This window comes from Schistocerca gregaria, chromosome 2 (genome assembly GCF_023897955.1).
Source record: "Schistocerca gregaria isolate iqSchGreg1 chromosome 2, iqSchGreg1.2, whole genome shotgun sequence".
In the NCBI taxonomy this organism is placed as follows: Eukaryota; Metazoa; Arthropoda; class Insecta; order Orthoptera; family Acrididae; genus Schistocerca; species Schistocerca gregaria.
The window spans coordinates 182278259-182292056 of NC_064921.1; the positions used below are offsets into that span (position 1 = coordinate 182278259).

The following is a 13798-nucleotide window of genomic DNA, read 5'->3' on the forward strand; positions in this document are numbered from 1 at the left end:
AGTTTGGCGTCCAGCCACGTGATGGGGAAACTCGACGGCCTGCACGATGGCTCATGGCGGGCTTACTCCGGGCCGCTTTTAGCATAGAGCTAAAGTGAATGAAGTAGAAATAAATAAAAACTGATCCTAACGTGGCACAAAGGAGCTTGTAGGCTCATTTTAAAGCAGAAAATTAGCCAGATGTGCTCATATAAACGCGCCTCTAGTCGCCTAGGTAGTTTTTGAATAAAATAAATTGAATATTTTAATAACTAAGTAAGATTGTAAATTGGACATCTTGGAGACGCTGTGACAAAATTTTACGAACGAGATGTCAAATAAAAGGTGGTATTAAGATATCTATACAACTTTTTTTACATGTTTCAAAAATTCAGATGAGGAAATGGACTGCTGTTTTCGAGATGAAAAATGCAGAATTTTTATAAATAAAAAAAGGAACTATAAAGATAGCGGCAGTACGGAAAAGTAGACATAAGGAAATAGATAATACAATAATAATATCAGTTATTTTTGCATTTAAAGTGTTTTAAATAATGAAAAGTTCTGTAAGAAGAAGACATGAATTTTAGTAACATGAGAATAAGATCTCGTACAGAAATTCTGGTGATGAATCTGAATGCAGCGGAAAATTTCCGTCTGAATAGAAGTGTTACATGCATTTTATTGTATCTACGTTAAGTGCAAGAGTAAATTTCATATGCAAACAAATTGAATTTGACTTCAGAGTATTGAAACCGAGGGCTTTGAAGGGCTTCCATTTTCTGTCGTAAGAGGCAGTGATTGAGTTGATTTAGAAAGGTAGCACATGTGACTGGCAAAAGTCCGTTCGCCAATTGGACTTGGAATATTTTCGGACCGCAAAGTCGCGTGGAACTTGTAATTTTCAGCAGTTGGGTGCTGCTGCACTTTGAAGAATTCTCTGTGGTGCGTCTGTGAGACTTTTGAAAATTTCCCGCTAGAGTGGAACTTACAATATTTTCGTACCGCGAAGTCGTATCGAACTTTAACTCTGAACAACCGCTGTGGGACATAGTGATCTCAGCTTGCGGTTGGTCTTCGGATTGTGTGTGGTTTATTATTACTTTTCGAGAAGTATTCTCCGCTCGGAACTTTGTTCATCTTCGGGTTTTAGCTGTTTTAAAAGAAACATTAAAGGAATAATTGCTTAATGATTGTGATAAATATTTGAGCGGCGCTGTTGAACTAACTCGATAAATATCTGAGGTCAAATTAAGAACACTTAGCAGTATTTCAGTGAAGTCTGTCCTGAACGAGTTAAAATAAACTTCAGTTAGTTAAAACTGTGTTGTGTTCACAAAAAATTATTCCTGCCTGCTAAAATTTGTTTTTTATAAACTTGACATTAAAATTACTGGGGAAAGTGCCGCGGATGTGGTTGGCGCCCCTAACGTAGCCAATTTAGTCAATATGTCCAACCACATGTTACCGAACCCCAAGGGGAGGCATGGTATGTAGGTGTTAGGGTGATAACTGTTTTTGTTTTTCGTGCAGAAGCACGTGGGGGCTCGAGCCATCTACTTTTAGTAGGCTTTCAACTAAAATTATTATGATCACCCGGTGCAACCAGTGTGTTTCTCCCGATCTCGCACATAGAGAGAAACCGTAGCACGTCGCAGATGGTTTTCTCGACCCAGCGAAGTTCGAAAATGGGTATTTCTCGTCCATAGTAGCTCGCACTCTCCATACAGCCAATCACCATCCCCATTACAAATGGAACACCTACCACTCTACAGATCAAGAAGCTATCAGACAACCTCGTGCAGCTCATACTCAGTTCAGTAGAAACATCTAAAACAAACTGTGATCCCTCCTCCATTTATAATTCAGCCGACCAGATACGCTTCTCCGTCTTTTGTCAGGAATATACCCAGATACATGGCTTGAGAACTTTCTGCGACCATTAGCCTGCATTTGAGGCACGCATTCAATATGCAATCCTCGTGTTAAGAAAGGCGGGTCGCAGTACTTGTAACATCCTATCTCCACGAATTTACCGTTTCACCATCATCTCATCCTCAGCTCTTTAGCGATCACAGGTCCATTACAAGGAGCCCCTTTCTACCAGCCTCACGACGGGGCGGCAGTATTAGGCCGTAAACACTCGGCATCCTCTTTTCAGAGCTGTAAAACTTACCTCTGTGCAGCATGTGTTCTATGTTGATCATGGAGACCGTGAAGTCCTACGTTCGCCCTGCTGTCAAAGCTCAAAGCATGCACGTCTACAGAAATGTTAGTACAAAGCTACTCAGTATCAACCAATAAATGCTTAATAATTCGATAAACTGCCATAAAAACTACAATCCCTTTCTAAGTAAATGAAGCGTACAGAATTATTCTCGTATGATGTCTAAATTTTGCCAACTTACACAGTATAAAATCAGTATCTATATAGTGCAGACAGTAGAAATTTGCTTCTTTCTCTTGTTTCCAGCATATTTGGTCACATTATGCCACTTGATCCATTGTACTCTATGTACCATGCCAGTAAGCATGCTGTGAAGACTCTGCTTGAAGGGCTGAGGAAAGACTTGGTTGCTAGGAACAGCAAGATACGATGTGGGGTAAGTTTCAGATGCATTATGTTATTACATTTGAAAGACTCTGAGCATAAATGGAGCTGTTGATTATGTGGTTAAGTAAATATACTTATTAATTATGCAGATTTTTCTAAGCAAGTAAATGTGTATGGAATTTTAGTGCTGTTAAATAATGGAAGTACTCATGGAAACTCCAAAAATCTGATTTATATCCAGACGACATATTACTCTGTAGATAACACAGCGTTAAAAAAGACGTTATAGGAATTCAGGCTTCAATACAGAAGTAAGAGGTTAATTAATAGAATCATTACTAACATAATCTCACAGACGACCATTCCACTTTGTAGCACACTGTATGCCCAACTAAGACTTTCTGTCTGTCTGATGCAATGCTTAGAGTTTCGTCTCGAACCTGACACCTTGACTTCGGCAACAGAAGTCATACTGGCTGAGTTAACCACACAAAGTCCGTCTTCTTATTTCCATCCTACCACTAACTCCCTCCTGTGTTCCAACTCCCTCTTGCCTTCCAAAATTCTTAACAGGTCCCCAGAGGTACCTCCCTGAAATAATGAATATTCCCAAGAAATGTAATGAAATAACTTCCAGTAGGGAGACAATATTTAGTAAATAAAATTATCAAACAGTAAATACGTGTATCAGTAATTCTTTATTCCCTGTTAGTATTCCACACATAATAGAAATTCTCAAGTCTGGTATGACGTATACATTGTTTAGCAATTACACTTGTAGCAGGGAACTGACCATTTTATCTCCCATGATGAAATCACTCAGAACAGCTTAACCTGCGTTCTGACGCTGGTACCTCCATAATCTTTCTGCAGGTAAGACCGTAACTTGACAGCTACCCCAGATCTGTTGTTTCATCCACATTGACCATCTGCTGTCACCCATGGCTCATGTGGTGTCTTTTACCCACAGTGACATAACTGCAAAGGGGGAATCTATGTTATATTTTCAAGTGTAGGTCAGGTAGCAGGAACACAATTGGATAATTGGGCTGAAAGAGAAACCATCGGACATGTAATGGAATCTGATGCTGTCAGAAAATGACAGTAGACCTTGGGATGAATACAAGGCTCAACTGAACGGAAGACAGACTGAAATGCCTGAAGAATGCCAAATCAGGATGCCCACCTCAAAACAGAATCACCTCATCACTTATAATGCCCTCATATCAACCAAACCCAACCTCTGGAAGGCCCGTGTTCAGGAGTTTCATTATCCTTCCCTCCAATCCTGTTCTAGATGGCGTTGAGTTTCCCATAGTATCATCTTGTATTGGTGTGCTCAGTTTCCAATGTAACCCAACGAACAGTCGAAATTACGTATCCCCACTATGTCAATCGAGGTTGCAGGCTTCGACCCCTTTTGGAGAATCCCCCTGCAGCGACCAGTATATAGATAAGAATCCTAACTGTGCTCCGGAGGCAGTACCACACAAGGAACCTCTCACTGTCTGCACCCACCATAATTTCCCTACCAAAAGCTCACAAGGATAATATCCCATTAAGATCCATCATTAACTTCCGTAATGCTCCATCCTACCACCTAGCCCAGAAAACATACACACTACTGAAAAAACTGTACACAATTGATAACAACAGGAATCTGGAAAACGCAAAGGAGTTAATCGACAGAATCTAGAACATACACATACCGGACTCAGCAACCCTCATATCATTCGACGTCACATCAATGTACACATGATTTCCAATAAATGAAACAATTAACATCATCACACAAAGATTAAAACAACAAGGGAACACACCAGGCACACACATCAATGAAGTAACTACCATACTCATGACAATAGCATCACAAAATTATTTTGTATTCAACAAAGAATTTTATTCTCAACATAACGGACTGCCAATGGGATCACGAATCAGTGGCATCCTAGCTACCATATTGATGAACAATCTGGAAAACCTGATCATCAGACACTTAATAAAGCCAAAAAACTACAAAGTAATATACTCTTACCGCTAAGTTGATGACATAATATGCCTGATTGATGAATCACGTACACACATAGAAGAGCTACAGAATGAAATATAAAAAATACGCCCAAAAATCAACTTCACACTAGAAACAGATACTAACAGCACACTACACTTTCTAGATCTCACAGTACATAAAACAAACAACACACACAACTTCACAATATTCAGGAAACCGACAACCACAAGCACCATCATTCAGAACCTATCAAACCACCCACTGAAACATATGCATGCAAACTTCAGATTCATACTCCACAGATTAAACAGAACACCCAAGAACAAACAGAACTACACACAAGTAGCAGTAGAAAATGGTTATACTACGCATATGGTACACAAGTTAAATAAAAGAAGTATGCAAACAATACACAAATGAACATACCACACACACAAATCCTCACCCAGCACAGAACAACACAAATCACAAACAATGACGACACACAAGACACAACGGAGCAACAACAAACACTCAAAACGAAATGCCACATACTCACCTACAGTTAAATGGTTGTTCACAGAATAGGCAACATATTGAGGAAACAGGGACTCCAAATAGGATACAGGACAGAGCACATAACACAGAAAAATATCAGAACACAAGAAACACCCATTGATAAATTTGACACATCAGGAATATATGAACTCACATGCAATACTTGCCAGTCAGTGTACATACCAGGCCGGTGTGGCCGAGCAGTTCTAGGCGCTACAGTCTGGAACCACGCATTCGCTACGGTCGCAGGTTTGAATCCTGCCTCGGGCACGGATGTGTGTGGCGTCCTTAGGTTAGTTAGGTTTAACTAGTTCTAAGTTCTAGGGGACTGATGACCTCAGCTGTTATGTCCCTTGTGCTCAGAGCCATTTGAACCAGTGTACATAGGACAAACATGCAAAAACCTCAAAACCAGACATTCAGAACATCTCAGAGCTTTAAAAAGCAGCAGCTCCCATAGCACATTTGATGACCACCTTGTAGCCAACAATCACCAACCAACCACAATAGAAACAGACTTAAGAATACCAAAACCCAGCCACAGCCCATACAGCAAACTGACCATTGAGGTAAATTTCCATATATAGGAGGCAACAGGTCTTAAACGAATACAATACATCTACATCTACATCTACATGACTACTCTGCAATTCACATTTAAGTGCTTGGCAGAGGGTTCATCGAACCACAATCATACTATCTCTCTACTATTCCACTCCCGAACAGCGAGCGGGAAAAACGAACACCTAAACCTTTCTGTTCGAGCTCTGATTTCTCTTATTTTATTTTGATGATCATTCCTACCTATGTAGGTTGGGCTCAACAAAATATTTTCGCATTCGGAAGAGAAAGTTGGTGACTGAAATTTCGTAAAAAGCTCTCGCCGCGACGAAAAACGTCTATGCTGTAATGACTTCCATCCCAACTCGTGTATCATATCTGCCACACTCTCTCCCCTATAACGCGATAATACAAAACGAGCTGCCCTTCTTTGCACCCTCTCGATGTCCTCCGTCAATCCCACCTGGTAAGGATCCCACACCGCGCAGCAATATTCTAACAGAGGACGAACGAGTGTAGTGTAAGCTGTCTCTTTAGTGGACTTGTTGCATCTTCTAAGTGTCCTGCCAATGAAAACGCAACCTTTGGCTCGCCTTTCCGACAATATCATCTATGTGGTCCTTCCAACTGAAGTTGTTCGTAATTTTAACACCCAGGTACTTAGTTGAATTGACAGCCTTGAGAATTGTACTATTTATCGAGTAATCAAATTCCAACGGATTTCTTTTCGAACTCATGTGGATCATCTCACACTTTTCGTTATTTAGCGTCAACTGCCACCTGACACACCATACAGCAATCTTTTCTAAATCGCTTTGCAGCTGATACTGGTCTTCGGATGACCTTACTAGACGGTAAATTACAGCATCATCTGCGAACAACCTAAGAGAACTGTTCAGATTGTCACCCAGGTCATTTATATAGATCAGGAACAGTAGAGGTCCCAGGACGCTTCCCTGGGGAACACCTGATATCACTTCAGTTTTACTCGATGATTTTCCGTCTATTACAACGAACTGCGACCTTCCTGACAGGAAATCACGAATCCAGTCGCACAACTGAGACGATACCCCATAGCTCCGCAGCTTGATTAGAAGTCGCTTGTGAGGAACGGTGTCAAAAGCTTTCCGGAAATCTAGAAATACGGAATCAACTTGAGATCCCCTGTCGATAGCGGCCATTACTTCGTGCGAATAAAGAGCTAGCTGCGTTGCACAAGAGCGATGTTTTCTGAAGCCATGCTGATTACGTGTCAATAGATCGTTCCCTTCGAGGTGATTCATAATGTTTGAATACAGTATATGCTCCAAAACCCTACTGCAAACCGACGTCAATGATATAGGTCTGTAGTTAAATGGATTACTCCTACTACCCTTCTTGAACACTGGTGCGACCTGCGCAATTTTCCAATCTGTAGGTACAGATCTATCGGTGAGCGAGCGGTTGTATATGAGTGCTAAGTAGGGAGCTATAGTATCAGCGTAATCTGAAAGGAACCTAATCGGTATACAATCTGGACCTGAAGACTTGCCCGTATCAAGCGATTTGAGTTGCTTCGCAACCCCTAAGGTATCTACTTCTAAGAAACTCATGCTAGCAGATGTTCGTGTTTCAAATTCTGGAATATTCCATTCGTCTTCCCTGGTGAAGGAATTTCGGAAAACTGCGTTCAATAACTCCGCTTTAGCGGCACAGTCGTCGATAACAGTACCATCGGCACTGCGCAGCGAAGGTATTGACTGCGTCTTGCCGCTTGTGTACTTTACATACGACCAGAATTTCTTCGGATTTTCTACCAAATACGCTTTGCAAGGGAATACTATTTAACACATGAAAGGAATTTTACAAATAAAAACAGCGCAAACAGATAAAGTCTACACAAACACACACACACACACACACACACACACACACACACACACACACACACACACACACATAGATAAAATGCAAACAAAATTCAAATTTGGCGCCGAACCCTCTTGTGAACAAATGAACACTGACTGGGCTGGAACTCACAACAAACCACAATCACACTGTATTTTGGTAAAGTGAAAAGTGTTTTACTACGTTATTTGTCGATAATACTTGTTACAGTTACGTGTGCATAACACCTCAGCATGACGCGGAGAATGGAAGTTCTTGCCACACGAAAACCTAAGTAAAAACGATAATGGACGCCAAAACATTGCGACAAACTAAATTACATTCTAGAAGATAGGTAAACTCCTAGCAAAAAACTTTCTCGTCAACATCATTTGGTTGCAGATGACAAGCTACCTGTGGTAATTAACACTCAAGGGATCCTGAAAATTCACGCACACCAAATGTAAATGTATTTACAAAAATAAACGATCTGTTGGTGGAACTAAAGATGCACATAGTTTTATAATTATTTAACAAAAATGTTCACATTGCAGAATAAATAAAAATGAAAACCCACTGATGATGGCACAGTCGTGCCGTAACATGTTTGGGTACTGAGAAAAAACGGTGTTTCGTATAACTGACGAACATCATATTCAACAATTTATGTTTATGACTTTGGCATATGAGTGTTGATTAAATATTGTTATGTCTTTGGTCTTAAGCTCTATAAATAGTTGTTCTACTGCTAGATGCACAACAACCAGTCCTGGACAGCCTTAGATACCATGTAACCATCCTTTTTAAGCAGATCCAGGTAGAATGGAGCTTTATAAACATGTTTTTCGTGTGTACTTTAAGGTAGTAAAGTGCTACAAATCATCATTTTCGGCCAGGACTCCAACATATGGCCACATTTACAGTGCTATTAACAGTAAATGCAGATGTTATACTTTACCCAGTGGTAGCCAGATCTCGCCACACATTGTCTTTAAAGCTATGTGTCAGCCTTCTTGCACAATCACAGTTTCTGGTCAGACGAGTATAGGGTAATAGCAACAGCAACAGAAAATGGTGTAACAGGAGAAGAATTCTTTATGAAAGGTAGGACAGAGAGTGCATTACTGTGAACAGGTTAGTGATAGGGTTGTTCATATCAGACTCGACAGCAAACCAACACCGACAACGACAGTTCACATATACGTATGTGACGACGTCGCAAGCTGAAGATGAGATAGAGAAAGCATATGAGGGTATTCAAAGGTAATACAGTATGTAAAGGGAGATGAAAATCTAATCATTGTGGGGGACGAATGCTGGTGTAGGAGAAGAAGCAGAATAAATAGTTACAGGGGAATATGGGCTTGGGACAAGGAACGAGAGAGGAGAATATCTAATTGAGTTCTGCAGTAAATTTCAGCTAATAATAGCGGATACTCTGTTCAAGAATCACAAGAGAAAGAGGTATACTTGGATTACATCATTATCAGACAGTAATTCCAAAATCAGATTCTGCATTGTAAGTCATACCTGGAGCAGATATAGACTCAGATCACAATGTAGTAGTGATGCAAAGTAGGCTCATTTTTAAGAGATTAGTTAGAAAGAATCAATACGCAAGGAATTGTGATATAGAATTACTAACGAAGGACGAGATACGCTTGAAGTTTTCTAAGGCTTTAGAAATAGCTCAGTACGTTGTATAGTTGAAAGGGCAATTTCAGAAAATGGATAGAAAAAACATAGGAACTAAGATGGTAACTGCAAAGAAAACATGGGTAATAGAAGAAGTACTTCAGATAATCGATGAAAGAAGGAATTGCAAAAATGTTCATGCAAATTCAGAAATACAGAAATACGAGTTACTTGGGAATGAAATAAACAGGAAGTGTAGGGAAGCTAAGACGTGAAAAATGTTAAGAAATCGAAAACAAATGATTGTCGGACGTACAGACTCAACATATAGGAAAGTTGATACAACATTCGGTGAAATTAAAAGCAATGGTGATAAAATTAAGAGAGCAACGCCACTTCCAGTGCCAAGTGCAGAGGAGAGAGGGGATAGGTGGAGAGAGTACTTCGAAGGCCTCTCTGAGGGGGGATGAGTTGTCTGATGTGATAGAAGAAGAAACAGGAGTCGATTTAGAAGAGAGAGGGAATCCAGTATTAGAATATCAAAGATCTGAGAACACAAGATCAAATAAGGGAGAACACATAGATAAAACTCGATCAGAATTCCTAAAATTGCTGGGGGAAGTGCAAAGAAAACGACTATTCACATTGGTCTGTAAAAATGCATGGGTCTGGCGACGTGCCCATTGACTTTCAGAAAAATGTCATCCACACAATTCCGAAGATTGCAAGAGCTGACAGGAGCGATAATAATCACTAAAAAAGCTTAACAGCGCATGCGTCAAAGTTATTGAAAAAATAATATATGGAAGAATGGAAAAGAAAATTGAGGATGAATAAGAGGGCGATCAGTTTGAGTTTAGGAAAGGTAAAAGAACCGGAGAGGCAGTTCTGACATTGTGGTCGATAATGGAAGCTAGACTAAAGACGTAGTAGCCCTTAATTTAAGGAATAAATGTCTGAGAGTGTACGTTTGGAGCACAGCAATCTATGGTAGTGAAAAATGGTGTGTGGGAAAACCAAAACAGAAGAGACTCGAAGATTTTCAGATATGGTGCTACTGACAAACATTTAAAATTAGGTGGGGTGATAAGGTAAGGAATGAGGAAGTTCTGTACAGAATTGGAGAGGAAAGGAGTATGTGGAAAACATTGACAAGGGAGAGGGACAGTATGATAGAACATCTGTTAAAAGTTCAGGGAATGACTTCCATAGTCTTACAGGCAGCTGTAGAGGGCAAAAACTGTAGAGGAAGACAGAGGAATTTACCCAGCAATTAATTGCGGACGTAGGTTGCAAGTGCTTCTGTGTGATGAAGAGGTTGGCAAAGACGGTCCACATCAAACCTGTCAGAAGACTGGTGGCTCAGAAAATTAAAGTGGTGGGCTCTGATAATTTTATTCACAATAGGGGTTGTGATTTAACATTTAAATATACCCTACCACTGGAAGTCATCCACGTAAAACAGTCTATTACAACTGCCTTAGACACAATCACACCGATTTTTCCGTATAGTATTCTTCCATGCTATAGCTCTGGATTGACATTAGGGAGTGACTCATCTTCATTTTATTAAAGCTTCCGGCAAAATCTTACGTTATGTCGTAAACCAAAAGGTAATAGTATTCAACACGTAGCTGCTGAAATTTTCAAGCAGCCCTCCCATTCGAACAACCATTTTTATGTCAGCTAATTCCACTTTACATAATATAGCTATAGGATTTTTATAGTTCTTCGAAAGGTTTTACAGTGTTTTTCTACAGGTTTTATCCAATATTCCTCTTTCGTTTGTACTGTCATTCTCGAGCAGGAGCAATGGTGGCTTCCCCTTGAACCGTCTTGGAATGACGAACGTGGAGAATTTACGACGTAGATAATAGACACACGCCCCTTTCTTTAACATGTTATGTTCCTTTAACATGGTATCTAATAAAAGAAATAGCCTCCGCCCAAACCGGCCATGGAGGCCCAACGGTATCGACCGACCACTGTGTCATCCTCAGCCCACTGGATGCGGATAGGGAGGTTCATATGGTCAGCACACCGCTCTCCCGTCCGTAAGTTAGTTTACGATACCGGAGCCGCCGTTTCTCAGTCAAGTAATTCCTCAGTTTCCTTCACAAGGGCTGAATGCACCCCACTTGCCAACAATGCTCCGCAGACCGGATGGTCACCCATCAAAGTGCTAGCCCAGCCCGACAGCGCTTAACTTCGTTCACATGAAGGGAACCGGTGCTACCATTGCCTCAAGGCCGTTGGCTCTGAAGGGAGTAAGGACATTTAATTTCTTCTTGCTAACTAGCGTACCATTTCGGTGTAATTTATCTTTCCAGTGTCAGAAACATGACTGTCGAGGTTCACGATTAATAATCATAGGCCGAAGCGTCCGTCCGTTCGTCTAGTCCTCTTCATCGATAGCTGAGGCATATTGAGCGCATTGAGGAATCCATGTTGACGCTTCGACTACCACAGAAGAATGATTGGTTATGGTTGTCAAGGCTCCTCTTACACTCGTTACAATCAAAAATGGCGTATTTCTGGTCACGTAATCTGTCGGTCATTCATTCTTAGTTTGGTTGTACTTGGCAATCCAACTGTAAACGGCTAGTGAAATTGCTCTATTTTGTGGCAAGGTGTCCGTAGAAGGGAGGGAGACTCCCTCCAGCGAATGGACAGAACAGTGTAATGCTGCATCCGAGCGTGATGTTTTGGCTGTGCAGCGCGGGGTAGGATGATCCTCATTTATTTACAGCAGGATAACGTCAACAAAATGCCTGAAATAGGGATCTGTGTGTGTGTGTGTGTGTTTCATTCTTGGTTTTGGCAATTAACATTTCCACTTGGATGAATAAGTGGATACCCTACTTAGAGACTCTGTATTAGTGTTGGATGGTACAGAAAGAAATAGCAAACTACAGTTGGTTATGTAAGCAATATGAGCGTATCTATAATTGAATATTTACATATGAACTGGATAAATATTGAAAAATGATATGCTTTATCTAAAGCAGCCCCACCTCTTTACTCGTCAATCAAACCCCAAACCGCATGGGTATCGTGGTAATAAAATATGTCACAGATAGAGCCTTACAAACTACAGGCCATGTCATCTTTAAATCGACATTACTGAGGTGGCTCTGCCTCCCTGGAGTGACAAGGATGCCTTCCCTCTCTACCTGTTTTACACCTATGTCGCTCCACGGTTGGTTATAACGTATTGTACCTGCAAGCCGGAATTAGGAGTTTCCTTGCTGTCTACTATTAACAGAACGTAGATTCGAACCTAACGCCTGACGCGTGACACCTCACACCTGATTCCTGATGCATCAAAACCAATGCCTAACACCAGACAGCCCTACAAGAAACTGACACACGTGTACACACGATAATACAATTCAGCTAGGAGTTTACAATTGGACTGCAAGTACGAGCAAATTTGGAATGAATGAGTGGAAAATAATGTGATCAGAAGTACAGCCCTCTTTGATCTTTAGAGCGTAAAATGAGGATTGTGTGGTGGAGGAAAGTCTTTTTCTAATGTTCTCAATATCCCTCACCTATTAGTGAGGGTAAGAGACCAAGTGATGAAAGCTTTGGTTTGTGGTTATTACTGGAAAACATGGACAATTTTATTACTGATATCGGCAGTATAAACTACACATTCATGAATAAATATTTTTTGTGTACACTACAATTATTTATTTGGTTGTTTCCTATTTTCCACTTTCTCATTCACAGAAGTCAAGTAAGTATTGAACACATGTCACATCATCTGTCGTTCTCTTGAAGAATTGGAGAAATAATTCTGGAGACTTCGTCAGTACGACGATCAGAGCACAAGTGGTCGATAGGTACCGGCATCCACTGTTCCTTCACAGCCTCTGTGTATATGGTAGAATCCCAATCGTCCAACGCGTAAATTAATGTGTGCGCAGGGTCCAGGTTCCGGAAAATGAACTCGCTTCCTGGTATTCATGCCTCCAGTAAGCACGGCAGAACTGTTGCTGTCAAGTAGTATATCTGCCTGTTCTCTTGTTACACCAGCAGGTCGCAGCAGCCACGGTGCCTAGCCATGGGTTGTTTGTTTCTCAACCTTTGTTGATACCGAGAAAAGTCTTTTGGACTTGACCTGTCTCTCAGGTTGCATCAGCAGGTCGCAGCGTGCATGACATTGGTGTGTTCAGTCATCAGTTCTCCAGTTCCTCTAAAGCCGCACGTGGTGCAGCAGTTGGCATTGTGATTACAGTTCACGGTAGCTGCAGATCGATAATGGTCATTAAACCATAAGGGAATTTATACGCGTGTAGGAGGTAATATGTGCAGAATGGAAGTACGTCCAAATTCCTTTGCAGAACCATTGTCTCAATACAGTTCTGCTGAAATAATGTAGGGAACATACTTGCTTAAATACAGCACATAGGACGCTAAATTAGCAACATACGATGAGTTGCCTCTTGCTGCTAAATAGCAAGTGGATGAGCTAAGTGAAGACGGACACATTTACACTGGTTTTGGCGATGAAATAGTGTGTTTTCATAGTGGCAGTGTTTGGAATCATTGGCATGAAAACGATCCTCCTTGGACAACAGACACTGTGTGGTTCTCCAAATGTATGTTTCTAATTCGTTTAAAGGACACTGACTCCGTGGCTGCTAACT

General features: G+C 40.9%; 1 protein-coding gene across 2 annotated transcripts in view; it reads left to right on the forward strand.

The window, feature by feature from the left end:
* The window catches only part of LOC126335618 (dehydrogenase/reductase SDR family member 11-like), a 61720-nt gene that overhangs the window by 34663 nt on the left and 13259 nt on the right, over positions 1–13798 (forward strand). For both annotated transcript variants that reach the window (XM_049999072.1, XM_049999071.1), the window contains exon 4: positions 2453–2582. In XM_049999072.1, the coding sequence (XP_049855029.1) occupies positions 2453–2582 (130 nt within the window). The remainder of the gene's footprint in view (positions 1–2452; positions 2583–13798) is intronic.